The sequence below is a fragment of the Hyaena hyaena genome, unplaced genomic scaffold, assembly GCF_003009895.1.
Source record: "Hyaena hyaena isolate Hyena2069 unplaced genomic scaffold, ASM300989v1 scaffold_520, whole genome shotgun sequence".
Taxonomy (NCBI): domain Eukaryota; kingdom Metazoa; phylum Chordata; class Mammalia; order Carnivora; family Hyaenidae; genus Hyaena; species Hyaena hyaena.
This window is the reverse complement of record NW_024081152.1, coordinates 95,303-108,379: the sequence shown is the minus strand read 5'-3', so window position 1 is coordinate 108,379 and position 13,077 is coordinate 95,303. Positions and strand designations below refer to the sequence as shown.

At 34.4% G+C, this 13,077-nt stretch overlaps 1 protein-coding gene across 1 annotated transcript in view; it reads right to left on the bottom strand.

Moving 5' to 3' along the window:
• LOC120247399 (coiled-coil domain-containing protein 91-like) overlaps positions 1–13,077 on the bottom strand; it is a gene marked incomplete at its 5' end in the record, with an annotated part of 135,542 nt that overhangs the window by 47,637 nt on the left and 74,828 nt on the right. Inside the window, one exon of the mRNA XM_039255264.1 lies at positions 11,436–11,549. Coding sequence (XP_039111195.1) covers positions 11,436–11,549 — 114 coding nt within the window. The remainder of the gene's footprint in view (positions 1–11,435; positions 11,550–13,077) is intronic.

Sequence of the window (13,077 nt, the reverse complement as noted above, 5' to 3'; positions counted from 1 at the left end):
AATAAACTATTTGTAAAAACAAACAAACAAACAAAAAAGAATCGAGAGCCACTAAGAAGTGTCAGACAAGTAAATACTAGGCTTATACTGCTTAGTTCCCTGCTAAAACAGAATAAAACCAAGTTTAAAAAAAATATTATCCTTGCCAACTAACTTCAAAATTTAACAAAATTGGTTTTCAAACAGGTTATGTTGGGATCATGACTCAGTTTTCTTAATTTGCTACATAAAAACTTGTTTGCAATAATGACTTGTATATTTGGATCTATTTTAAAGGACTGAAATAATCTGACATGTTAGTTTTGTTTTGTTTTTTAATTACTAGAGGAGTGCAATTTTAAGGGAGTTTGGCATTAGTTTGTATGTGAGTAGAAATGTGTACTAATTCCAAGAACATACCCATAAAGACTTTGATGAGAACTAAAGATAGAGATAATACCACCTAGAATAGAGGAGCTAGAATGGTTTTAAAAAAGACACAGCAAAGTAACTGTTCCTTTATCACTGCTATCACATAAGCTGGTGGTGGTTTTAACATCACAGCTTAATTTATGTTGCATATTTCATAAAACTTCATTTTAAGACTGTCAATCTTTTACCACTACCCAACATGGTCATGCCAAGTAGAAAAATATCAAGCCTGTTTCTTATATAAGTCAAACCTTAAAACCCTGAGGAATAATATTTAAACTATCTAAACCAATAGTCTTTGCTAGGGTACTCAAAAGTTCACAATGGGTGAAAAAGCTACTTAAAAATGACTTATAAAGTGTATGCAATACATAACCACAAGCAATTTCCCACGTGAACTATCTATGACTGTACACTATCCTTGTTTTTCTACTTTTTCCCCTTATTTGTCTGGATGGAGTCATTTTATTTAATTTATCCAAATAACACCTGGAAAAGTAGAAAAGTGATTAAAAGCCTGCTAGTGGAGCAAATGACAATCCTAGACCACCGTATGGAAAATAACGTGGAAAGCAAATCTAACCAGACATAAGGAACTACTTGGGCATCTCCCTATATGGTTTGCAGTCAGACAGAACTACGTTCAAATCTTGACTCTTTTACTGATCTTGCGCCGTGATCAAATATCACTGACTTTCAATTTTCCTCATCTGTAAAGAGCAGATATTATCTCAGGGTTGTTTCGAGGATTATGTGAAACAGTGCAAATAAAGCAGCTGCCATAACATTTTGGACAAACTTGGCACTCAGTAAATGGTTGTTGTTTTGTATTGTGTTCTGACACAGAACATTTCACTTCAACAACTTAGATTCCACTGAAGTTGAACAGTTCTAGGTGTTCTTTTTATAGTCATATCTTAATAAGATATGTTTTCTGGGTTGCTGTGTTGTTGAATTTCCATAGTAACTTTTTCTTCAGTTGAAGAACTTCAGATCTTTCAAACTCTTCTCCTAGGTTATATCCTCAATAGTTGAGTCTGATTTCCATGAAAATACCAACATCTTTTCCTAATACGGATCTCAAAACTGGGCACAGTTCTTTTTTTTTTTTTTTTTTTTTTTTTTTACAAATAGTTTATTGTCAAATTAGTTTCTACATAACACTCAGTGCTCATCCCCAAAGTGCCCTCCTTCATGCCCATCCCCCCCTCCCCCCCACATCCATCAGTCCTCAGTTTTTGTCAGCATTCAAGAGTCTCTCATGGTTTGCCTCTCTCCCTTTCCCCCACCATTTCCGCCCTTCTTCTCCCCCTTGGTCCTCCGTCAAGTTCCTCCTAATCCTCCTATACGTGCAAACATATGGTATTTGTCCTTCTCTGCCTGACTTATTTCGCTCAGCATAACACCCTCAAGGTCCATCCATGTTGCTACACATGGCCAGATTTCATTGTTTCTCATTGCCATGTAGTATTCCATGGTATAGATAAACCACATCTTCTTGATCCATTCATCTGTTGATGGACACTTAGGCTCTTTCCATGTTTTAGCTATTGTGGAGAGTGCTGCTATGAACATTGGGGTACATGTGCTCCTATGCCTCAGCATTTCTGTATCCCTTGGGTAAATTCCTAGCAGTGCTATTGCTGGGTCATAAGGGAGTTCTATTGTTAGTTTCCTGAGGAACCTCCACACTGTTTTCCAGAGGGGCTGTACCAGTTTACATTCCCACCAACAGTGCAGGAGGGTGAAAACTGGGCACAGTTCTATAGTGAAAGCACCATAAAGAGAAGAAGATAGTGAGGACACGCAGGCTCCTGTTCAGGGGATCAGTCCTCTTCTGTATCACTGAGTATCTCTTGCCTTTCCAGTTGATGGAAAGTATCTCTTTCCAGTATCTCTTGGCTGTTGATGTTGGGCCTACCTCTTCAGTGGTTCTAACCATTATGGGCTTAGATAATCATCTTCAGATACTGGCTTCCCTGTAGACAGTCCATGGAAACTGCTAGTATACAGGGAGTTCACAATGCTAGTTGGTGTAATGCAGAGGAAAAGAATCCTGTTCTTCAGAACAGGAAAACTCAAGTCTTGGCCACACCTTTGGAGAAGTCAACACTTCTATCATCTTTTATTTTTGGTCTGTCAAAGCAGCTTAATAACCAAGCAGTTGATGGTCAGGATCAAATAATATATGTGAAAATCTTTATAAGTTTTAGTTGCTAAACAAATATACATGATTATTATGGATATGAGGGTGTAACTCTCATTATCTCATTTTTCCAGTGTCTTGAGCCCAGTGCTCAGATTACTAAAGATGCTCAGCATTTCTTTATAGAATGGAAAAACAAAACACAACCATTTAGACTGAAACCTGACAGTACACAGCCTAGGGTGGAATAGGAAGGGCACACTCAGAAGCATGCTGTGTAGATATACGAATAGAACAAGATGTTGGCAATCAGGAATACCACTTCACTCTTCATTTCTTTCTAAACAGTTTGATAGTTGTGGCTGGAGCAGCACAGTGAAGGCAACTGAAGGTTTTTTAATAAATAGTTCATGAATGAATAAGTGCTTTTTAACTTCTAAGACTGGCTGAAGGGTAAATCAACATAAACTTAAAATCTTTCCATCCCCACTGCCCCCAATAATCTGAGCTTCATGAAACAAGACTTTCTAGAATTGCAACCGAAAAGTATATCAAGAACCTGGAAATAGACTTTTTTAACAAAAATCTTCATAAATTAATTGCTTATTTCTATAAGGGTTAAATCCTTTGGTTTCTTACAGACTATTATCTATCCTCTTTTTCCTATATACCCCAATCCATATTTTAGTTTCTGTCTAACTGAAATAAAGAAAAAACCCATCCTGATCACCACAGTCTTATATGATCTTCTGGATTTCTATTGTCAATCGTGTCAGCATAATGCTTTTGACCTTTATTCAAGCACTGCCGTGTGTTACGGTGTTTACTATTGCTTCAAGCTATTACTTTGTCTTTACACAATTACTTAATATGTCCTTATACTTTCCTTCTAAAATAAGACTTTAGCTTTTTAAGGCCATGAGACTCCTGGTCCTCCACAGCTGTTTGATATGGTAGCTACTAATAGTGCCATACAGCTAATAGAACAGAAACACGGGTCTCTGTTACCCTCTGTTCTTAGCTTTTCACCTCAAGTTTTCATTTCTGACCTATCTGCAAACTTACACTGTGAAACAGTGTAAATAAAGCAGCTGCCATAATATTTTGGACAACCTGGCACTTGATAAGTGTTCGTTGTTTTGTACTGTTTTCTAATACAGAACATTTCACTTCTACAACGTAGATTCCACTGAAGTTGAACATTTTTACATGTTCTTTTAACAGCCATATCATAATAAGATAATTCTTTATTGCTATTCCTTATCGCTGCATCTTGCTCACTGAAGCAGAGTGCTGGTTAACAGCTCAGGTTCCAGACCGAAACTATCACTTTCTAGTTTTATGATTTGGTGGCTAATAAAATCTTGTAATGAACACACACACACACACACACACACACACACACACTCCTGAGACTAGTGCCTGGAATACAGTAAATGGTACATAAGTACTAGCTTTCATCATCACTGTTATCATCATTTCAATTTTGAGGTCTCTGATAGCTACTGTTTCCTCTAGGTCTGACCTCTGGTTTTTCCTTCTTGACCAGTTGCTCACCATTTATATTATGAGATATCCAGCTGTTCTGAGTAAAGCTTCACTTGGTTTGGTCCATCTCAAAAGCAATACCTTGCTCACATGCCTTCCATGATAGTATATCTATCAGGTGGATCAATTCCTAACTGCTCTAAGCTGTGGCTCAAAGTTGACATTTTTTGTCGAGTTGTCTTTGATTTGAATCAATTCTTATGACCATCTAAATTTTAAGAACTTTGGTATAGTGTACTGATGGAGAAAAGTCATTTGAATATTTAAGATAGAGTTAAACCTTTCGGTGAAGAATAAAGTCAACTGTCATTGTAATAATTTGAGAAGTGATGGGATAATTATTTAAATGAATATTTTAAATTGCTATACAAAAACAGAGATAAGCATTTTGAGATTCTAAATGACCTCAACAGAGGTATTTACTTACTGTACTTTGGTTTAAAAGTTTTTTCTTTAAACAAAATGCTATCCCCAAAACACAGTATTTTAATTGCTGTACCTAATTAGTTCTTATGTGTACTTAATTAAATTGTTATTTTAATTCTAAGTTGGAACATATGCTGTTATTTCCTGAAACAGATATAGTAATTGGCTTTGAAGAAGCATGAAGTTGTATCTAAAACATCTTTTCAATTACCCCACTGTTGAAATGGAAATGATCAGTAGGGATCTGCCTCACTGGAGACTATGACTGTTCACATGTCAACACGTTTTTTAAGGTTATTCTTATGCAACTGAGTATAGCAAAATAAGAATGAGGATCAAGAAGACTGTTAAAATATAAAGTGAAGGATGGCAATACATTTTATTTTAAGGAATACTGTATGAACTAAGTTTTCAAAGACTGCAAGATGGAAAAAAAAAGTAAATAATTTTTTAGACCACATCTCTATAAATTACATAAATTTTTGAAACCTATTCACCTCATGGGTTTCACAAACGCCCCTCTAAATTAAGTTTTCTATTCTTAAAATCTAGAGAGAAGGATAATTTATGACAGTGAAATATCAGTTGGCAAAATGATTCACACTGGCTATTTCTAAATCTATCTACCTTTCTATTTATTTTTTATTGTGCCATTTGAAATGGGTGAAATTCTATAAATTTGGAGGGTAAATTTTTTAGGCATTAACTTAAAATACAGATTGTATGGAGGAGGTCTAATTCCCTTTGGCATTAAAAAATGAGGTACGACTGGGGCACCTGGGTGGCTCAGTCGGTTACATCTGACTTCGGCTCAGGTCATGATCTCACAGCTCGTGAGTTCAAGTCCCGCATTGGGCTCTGTGCTGACAGCTCAGAGCCTGGAGCCTGCTTGGGATTCTGTGTCTCCCTATGACCCTTTCTGCTAGCACTTTTCTCTCTCTCTCTTCCAAAAATAAACATTAAAAAAAATTTTTTTATATTTTTATTTATTTCTAGGAGAGAGAGAGAGACAGCGTGAGCAGGGGAGGGTCAGAGAGAGAGGGAGACACAGGCTCTGAAATAAGCTCCAGGCTCTGAGCTGGCAGTCAGCACAGAGCCTGATGCGGGGCTCGAACCCACGAACCGCGAGATCATGACCTAAGCGAAAGTCGGACGCTTAACCGACTAAGCCACCCAGGCGCCCCATACATTAAAAAATTTTTAAAAACTGATGTACGACTGAAAGGACAAGTACACGTGAGGGTATATTCAATTTACTAGGTCTTGGTCAGGTACAAGCAATTTCTGATATGATACCCAAATCTGCAGTTAGAAGGGCAGATGCTTTTGCATAGGTGACTATACAACCTGCCTCAGGATGAGTAGGAGCAAGTTAATTAGGCTAATTAATTAGAATGAAAATGAGGCAGAAGGCTGGGGAATGTCAGAAGGTGTCCTTTTCTACACTAATGCATAAAAAAATATATAAAATAACTAGTACAATGTAACTAATTTATACCAAGAATTAAAAACCTCTTGAAAGATTTATCAGTCGTCAAGGAAAATGTTATGCATAGTGTTGATAGAGTTTAGAGCTCTAAGAGACATTACAGATCAGACAGTGGAACTTCCATATTATTAAGAGGAGAAAAGTCAGGCACCATAAGGTATTAAATAACTGTCTTGAAATCATGTTTAATTCAAGTAACTGCAGAACTGATCCGAGAGTTCATTTTGGTCAAATACTGCCTCTCACTAAATAGTCTGAGATGCAAACACTCAAGAATATGTAGCAAAACTGGGTTAAAGGAGTCCTTTTAAAATTAAGAAATTCTGACAATGTCTTGACCACAAAAACTTTGAAGGAAGATAACTGTTCCTTAGTCTTTTCTAAAAATCTAAATTAAAAGGATCCTCTAAAGTGAAGATTATTTTCCTGGAGGTGATTTAGAAAATACAAGCCATAATTCTGGTTAAGAGGAAAAAAAAATAATCTTTTATTACATTTGGACAAGATTTTATTTTTTAGGAATCACTGCTTGGCTGTGAGTAGTTGTTGCTTGCTGAATGTTATTCACACTTCCTCCCTCATAGCAAGCTCATGTGTAACAGTCTTAACTTGTGGGATGGGTAGGAACACTCCATTCTAATCCAAGGGCCATAGGTCATTATAAACCACAAATTCTTCCTTTGCAGGGAAGAGTCAAGGGATGTGATCTTTCCTATCCCAATTTTCTACAATCTCCTTTAGTCTAAAATAAAGTTTATGGCATTAAACACAGGATTTGATATATTATAATACCTTATGTGGCAATTAATACCGGTAGAGAAATCTTTTGCAGATGGCACCTATAGAATTTCTAGTTACAGTGAGGCAGAATGAAAAGATATATATTTTAAAGGCCTGACAGGAAGAAGTTTTCCCCACAAGATGATTTTGATGGTCTAGAATGGGCATTGATGAACTTCTCTCTATAAAGGGCCAGAAGGTAAATATTTTACGTTGTATGGTCCTGATAGCCTCTGAAACTACTCTGCTGTTGCAGCATGAAACCAGCTAAAAACAATGCATAAACAAATGCGTATGCTGTGTGTTTCAGTAAAACTTTATTTACAAAACAAGCAGCAAACCAGACTTGAACCTGGGGCTTTAGCTTGCAACCTCTTATGTAGAATATATAATGATTCAAGAGAGTTTAAACCAAAATTTAAATTTTAATGAAATACATTAATGAAATACATTCCAGTGCAAATCACTACACTTGAAGGTACCTTGCTGATTCTCAAATATTTTTTAAAATCTTTTCAGATTATCTTATTTACCTTTTCTTTGCGATTGTACAAATTATAGTGAATATTTCTAGGTTTATTTAAAAATTAGACAATTTTTATCAACTGACAGAAATTTGTAAGAGCTGAAGCTGCAAAACACTAGCTTTTCAATCCCATGCCAACTGAGATTTCAATATAATAATTATTTTTTCTGAGATTAGCAAGATAGATTTTACAGAGGATTAAATAAAAACCCTATTATTTACAATGCTTAAAGGCATTTTTATCACTGGAATAGATCCATTATCAATTTGAATTATTTTTATGATTGATCACTTAAAAAGGCCCCCTTGTTTGGATTCCATTAGTATGGAATTTTGATTCCATACTAATTTTTGGTTGTTAATATAAATTGGACTAACAGTATAAGTACTATGTAGCCAACTTAGTAAATAATTTAGGATGCAATTTCAGTGTAAATTATTATTTATTTATATAGTTACTTGAGAGAGAGAGAGAGAGAGAGAGAGAGAGAGACAGTGTAAGCGTACAAGGGGCAGAGAGAGGGGGACACAGAATCCAAAGCTGATTCCAGGCTCCGAGTCTGCACAGAGCCCAACGTGGGGCTCAAACTCACAAACTGCGAGATCATAAGCTGAGCTGAAGTCAGACCTTAACTGACTGAGCCACCCAGGTGCCCCAGTTTCAGTGAAAATTATAATTCACTTAATTATTACATGTATAGGTAGCCCCTCTGTCCTGTCAAAGATGTTCAGACCAGATGAATAGTATTTAAGAAATTTGGTGATCTCTCCATTGATTTGAAACAAGACTAATAAATGGCATTTAAAAGACATTTTCTCAGTATAATTCCAATTCCTGTATAATTTTAATTCTTAGTGTACCTGTAATACTTAAAAGGGTTAGGTAACTGATTAAAAACCTGTTGACTGCAGATATGCGGAAAAAGCACTATTACCCTCTATGGTGATAATGTGATTCCACTGCATCTTATACCGTAGGACAAGTTATAAGTTATTTGAAAAGGTAAGCATTTGGATTTTTCTATGGTTCATTGTCTTTTAAAAGTAAAAACCTGAAGGGAAAGATGTAGGGAAAAGAGTCTTCATTTTAGTCTGTTAGTGAATTTGGAAAGGGTAAGATGATGTCAAAGGAAAAATTGTTTAGGACAAAAGGCATATAAAGACAGGAACTAACACAACATTAGACTTCTTCCTTCAAAGATTTCTGAAAACTTCAAAAGGAGAGGATTACTTCACAGACTGGAATGTAAGCCCAGTTGGAAGCAAAGTCTATAGGGCTTTTGAGGTGTCTAATGCTAAAAATCTCAAGTTGACTCTCTAGTTAAAAAAAGCTGGAGAGGAGAAAGGAAAATTTTTGTTCTGGAAAAGTGTTCTTCTCTGATGCAAATAGAAATCCATCTTACAAAGGAAGAAGTAGAGATGAGTTGCCCTAATTTAGTCTTTTGGAAAGAGACTAGAAGATTATGAATTTGCTAAAAAACTTTTGTTTCTTCTAACTATGACTTTGTAAGCTATGAGATATCTTATTTTTTGTGAAAAATTTCCAAGCCCAAAGATATTCATACAAATTAACTTGAAACACTGAAATACAGTTTTGGAAGGAAGAAGAGTACAGAGAATCTAAATTTTTAAAAAGTGATATAAAAAAAGAGGTCTAGTAAATAGTTGGTCCTCCATTTCAGATATTTTATCCATTTTCCTTTTTTTATAGCTTTTCTGTTTAAGAGATGGAAACATTCAAATGTTAAAAGTATTCCACAATGTGTTATAAAAAAAAAATCCTCCCAAATCTCCAAGTGGAAGTAATAAACTTCCTGCTAGCACACTGAATAAATCAGTCCTAATCTTCTGTGATTCTAGTAACAAGAGTGGAATAACCTTTTAGAATCACACTGTAAGCTTCAGAAGAAAGTTTCTAAACTTTCTAAAGTGTACATTTTTAATTAACAAAAAATAATGCTACTAGGAGTTTGTTTTTTCTCTTAATAATATAGTGAAAATGATAAAAATCATAGCACATATGACTGAATTCTTACTTTAGCTGTTCTATTTTAGTATATGTATTAACTCATAACAATTCTGTAAGGTAGGTATTGGATTTATTCCACTTACCATATACAAAAACTGGCATGAAGAAGTGGAACTTTGGTGCGAACAGAATCACATGTTGTCATGATTTTGCTGTTGTTATTTAATGAATGTCTCTAACATGGGAGAACTGGTTTACCTAATACAAATGAATACTAATCCTTTAACAGGATTTGTAACGACACACAGATTAAAGTGGCAGAATTCATTGTCAGCTCTCTTCAAGGGTTACTTTGCTCACCAGAGACCAGATAACTCCTATAAGGGCATTTTTTTGCTCTCATTTTAAACATTTCTTATAGAGGCCACATGACTCCTTTTGATGAGAAAGTAATATAATTTTGAGTTTTAAGAGAAATCTTCCATTTTGATACAAAAATACTAAATAATATTAAATACTAAAATAACGGTATAGATGGATTTGCTTTGTTCTATAATCTCTTGTTTAGATTTAGACCCCAAGTAAAGATTGGTCATATATTATTGAGAAAACCCGATAAAGGATGCACCCACAAGACATCTTGAATTTATTTGAAATGTATGTTCTTTCACTCTGCAATTGCTGTACATATGTGGAAAGCATCTATAATTCCTTTGCTGCATGACTACTTTTAAACCAGACTATTTAAAATAAGCATTCTGGGGATACATATGGAAATAGCAGTTTTCTGAGAATATATCACTTCCTGAGAAGTCAATTGACTATTTTTGGCTCAGAATTTTCTCTTCAGAAGGTTAAGCACCTATTTACTGGTTTTATTTTATTTATTTGGGTGAAACTGCTTTTAAAGACACCTGGATAACATGCACAAAAATTTAATTCCGCACAAAGTGCTTCTATGAATGGATGATTTACCTGGAAAGCCTAATTAGCAATTTTTATTCTGCTGGCAAATTCTCCTTTGCTGAAACATAATGGTAGCTATTGAGGGGTGAGAATTTTCTTTGTATCATACCAAATTTGACTTCAAATTAAGAGTGTGGGATTAAGCTGGTGTCATGCACTTTCACTGTACTTCTAGCCTTCCACTTAACTGCCAGCTGTAGCATAATCTTATAGTTTCTATTTATTTTGCCATTTTGATCACCAATTAAGTTTAGATCTCATGTGTCAAGTTTCCTCATACACACACAGTTTTATGTTTTATTTATGTTTTTATTATATATAGCACACATGATAAATACTACACAATATTTATATTATACATTTGTATCTAATATTTTATAATCTTTACATACTACTTCTATAATATATAACATGTTATACCAAACATGTAAATAAAACATAAAACATTATATTTATGAGAAGTTATTATGTAACTTATTATACACTATAATAGAAGATGTTTATTATAGATATTACATTAAACATCTTAAGTGCTTCTTATCTTGATTATTACTTAAGAAGACTAAACATTTGTTGAAAAGACTACAAATTACATTTGACTCATTATTTTTGGCCATTCATCAAACACCTGTATTAATAAGACTACACTGTACTGAAATGACATCTATTTTGAAAAGCTTCAATATGTATTCTGAATTCTGAGAAGTATATTCTGAATTATGTTTCTGAAATGGAACGATGACAGAGGGCCTTAACTTGCTAACAGTACTGAAGTCTACTAGAACCACAGTGGTGTTAACACAGTTAGAAGGCCAAGAGGGTGTATGCAAATTTCAACAAATAGTATAAGAAATTAACAAACTTATGGCAAAGAACCTAAAAATCTAAAACTATCTACTCTCTTCATGAGGTAGTTTAGTTGGAAATGCTGTATATAGATCATTTGTAGGAGTCCAGCAAGCAGTTATTCAGTGTGGCTTTTTTGTTGACAGATGGGATTTATGTTTGAAGATACAACTATCAGAATATATAATTATACCAGAAAAACAATCTTGGCGACTCTTAAGTAGATGACAAAGGACATTTTAAGTATTTTTAAGTGTGCTGCTATTGTATGAAAGCCAATGTTTCAGTTTATGGAAGGACAAATGAAAACCCTTCAGGGGATACTTACTCTTTTCTGTTCTTTTACATACTCTATCAATTCATCTCTTGTTCTTTTCACTGCCTCTTCCACAGCCTTTTCACTTCGCTTCTGCTCTTCTATTATTGCTGCCTTAACAGTTTCCTGTTTGTGGGAAGAGCAGAAAAAGTCAGGGAGGTATGCACCATGACATGTTTGTGTCCCTTTTATATAAACTAAAACTCCTCTTTAATTGGTTGAGCTCATTCTGTTCAAAGCATATCTTTAAACAGGAATAAGCATTTACAAAATCTTTTAGAATGTTAAGAGATTCCACAGAATTCATTTTTCTAAACTGAGTGAAAGGGAAAAGAAATGGAATAAGCCATTTATTGCAGAGAGCGCCTGACAGACTCCAATGGCTTCCTCACCAACCTTTCATTTGATGTTTACATGATTGATTGCCTTCCTGTACTTTGCACTATCCACATAAGACTTCCAACTTGTGTTTATTCTTCCAAGAACACCCTAATGCTCTAGCTCTTTTATTCACGTTTAATTTTCCCATCATACAGTAATCAAGTGTGGTCTCGGTGAAGATTTACAGCTAGTTTGGTCCTTCTGCCAGGTTAAGATGTTGAGAGCTGGACACCATGAATAAGAGGTAAAAATTCCACCCTGTGTGTTAATATTTGAAATGAGAAATCTAGGGAGAAAAGTGGTACTTCCTATTTTACTGAAACTGTAATCAAGTGCCTCAGAGATTTCAGAATTTCAGAAAAGGAGAATAAAGGCTAAAAATTAAAGAATTATAACTTTTAAGAAATCTATTTTCTGTTAAAATAGCATTTCATGGATTGGATGAACGACACAAAACAGACTTTGTTAACTTCTACTTATCTATATAGGTAGCATGCTTTTTTTTTTTTTTTTTTTTTTTGTTTCTCCCAGGAGATCAGTTAGGAAATGCCTGGAACTTTTGTAGGAATATTTGCTTCATTTTGTTATTCTTGATGACTCTTCACTTTGTAGTATGTGGTTTTTTTTTGTTTTGTTTAGTTTTCCTCAAATAATTTTAGAAATGTGTAAGTAGCTCAGGAAATATGACATAATATTAAGAATTTCCTATTGTGATACACACACATCTTCACACTTGGGTATAAAGGCGGTAGGGTGCAAATTCTATGTACTATTTTCTACTCTGGCATTTTACACTTCAAATATATTTTGAATATTTTAATCCATTATATATTCCTTCATAATATGATTTATATTTCATTACAGGGATGTATAAGAATTTATTTTATCAACACTTATGTGTATTCTGGTTGTTTTTAACAAAATAAAGCAGTGATGAACATTCATATATGTATTTTTGTGATGCATATTAGATATTTCTAAATTCAAGAGGTAGAATCATTCTGGTCAAAGGATATAACTTTTGAGCTCTCTCACAGCTTCTGACAGTTTTGTACACATTTTTTCTCCCAATAAGCAGCCCATGGAAATGGCTGTTTTCTTACATCCTTCATTATATTTAGTCCCATTAGTTTTTAAAATCTTTGTTTATTTGAGGGGGAATGACATCTAATTTTATTCTGTACTTTTAAAAGGCTATTATGTGATATTCTGCATTTTTCACAGAATTATTAGCGGTATACATATCATCTTTATCATTTGCTTGATCATATCT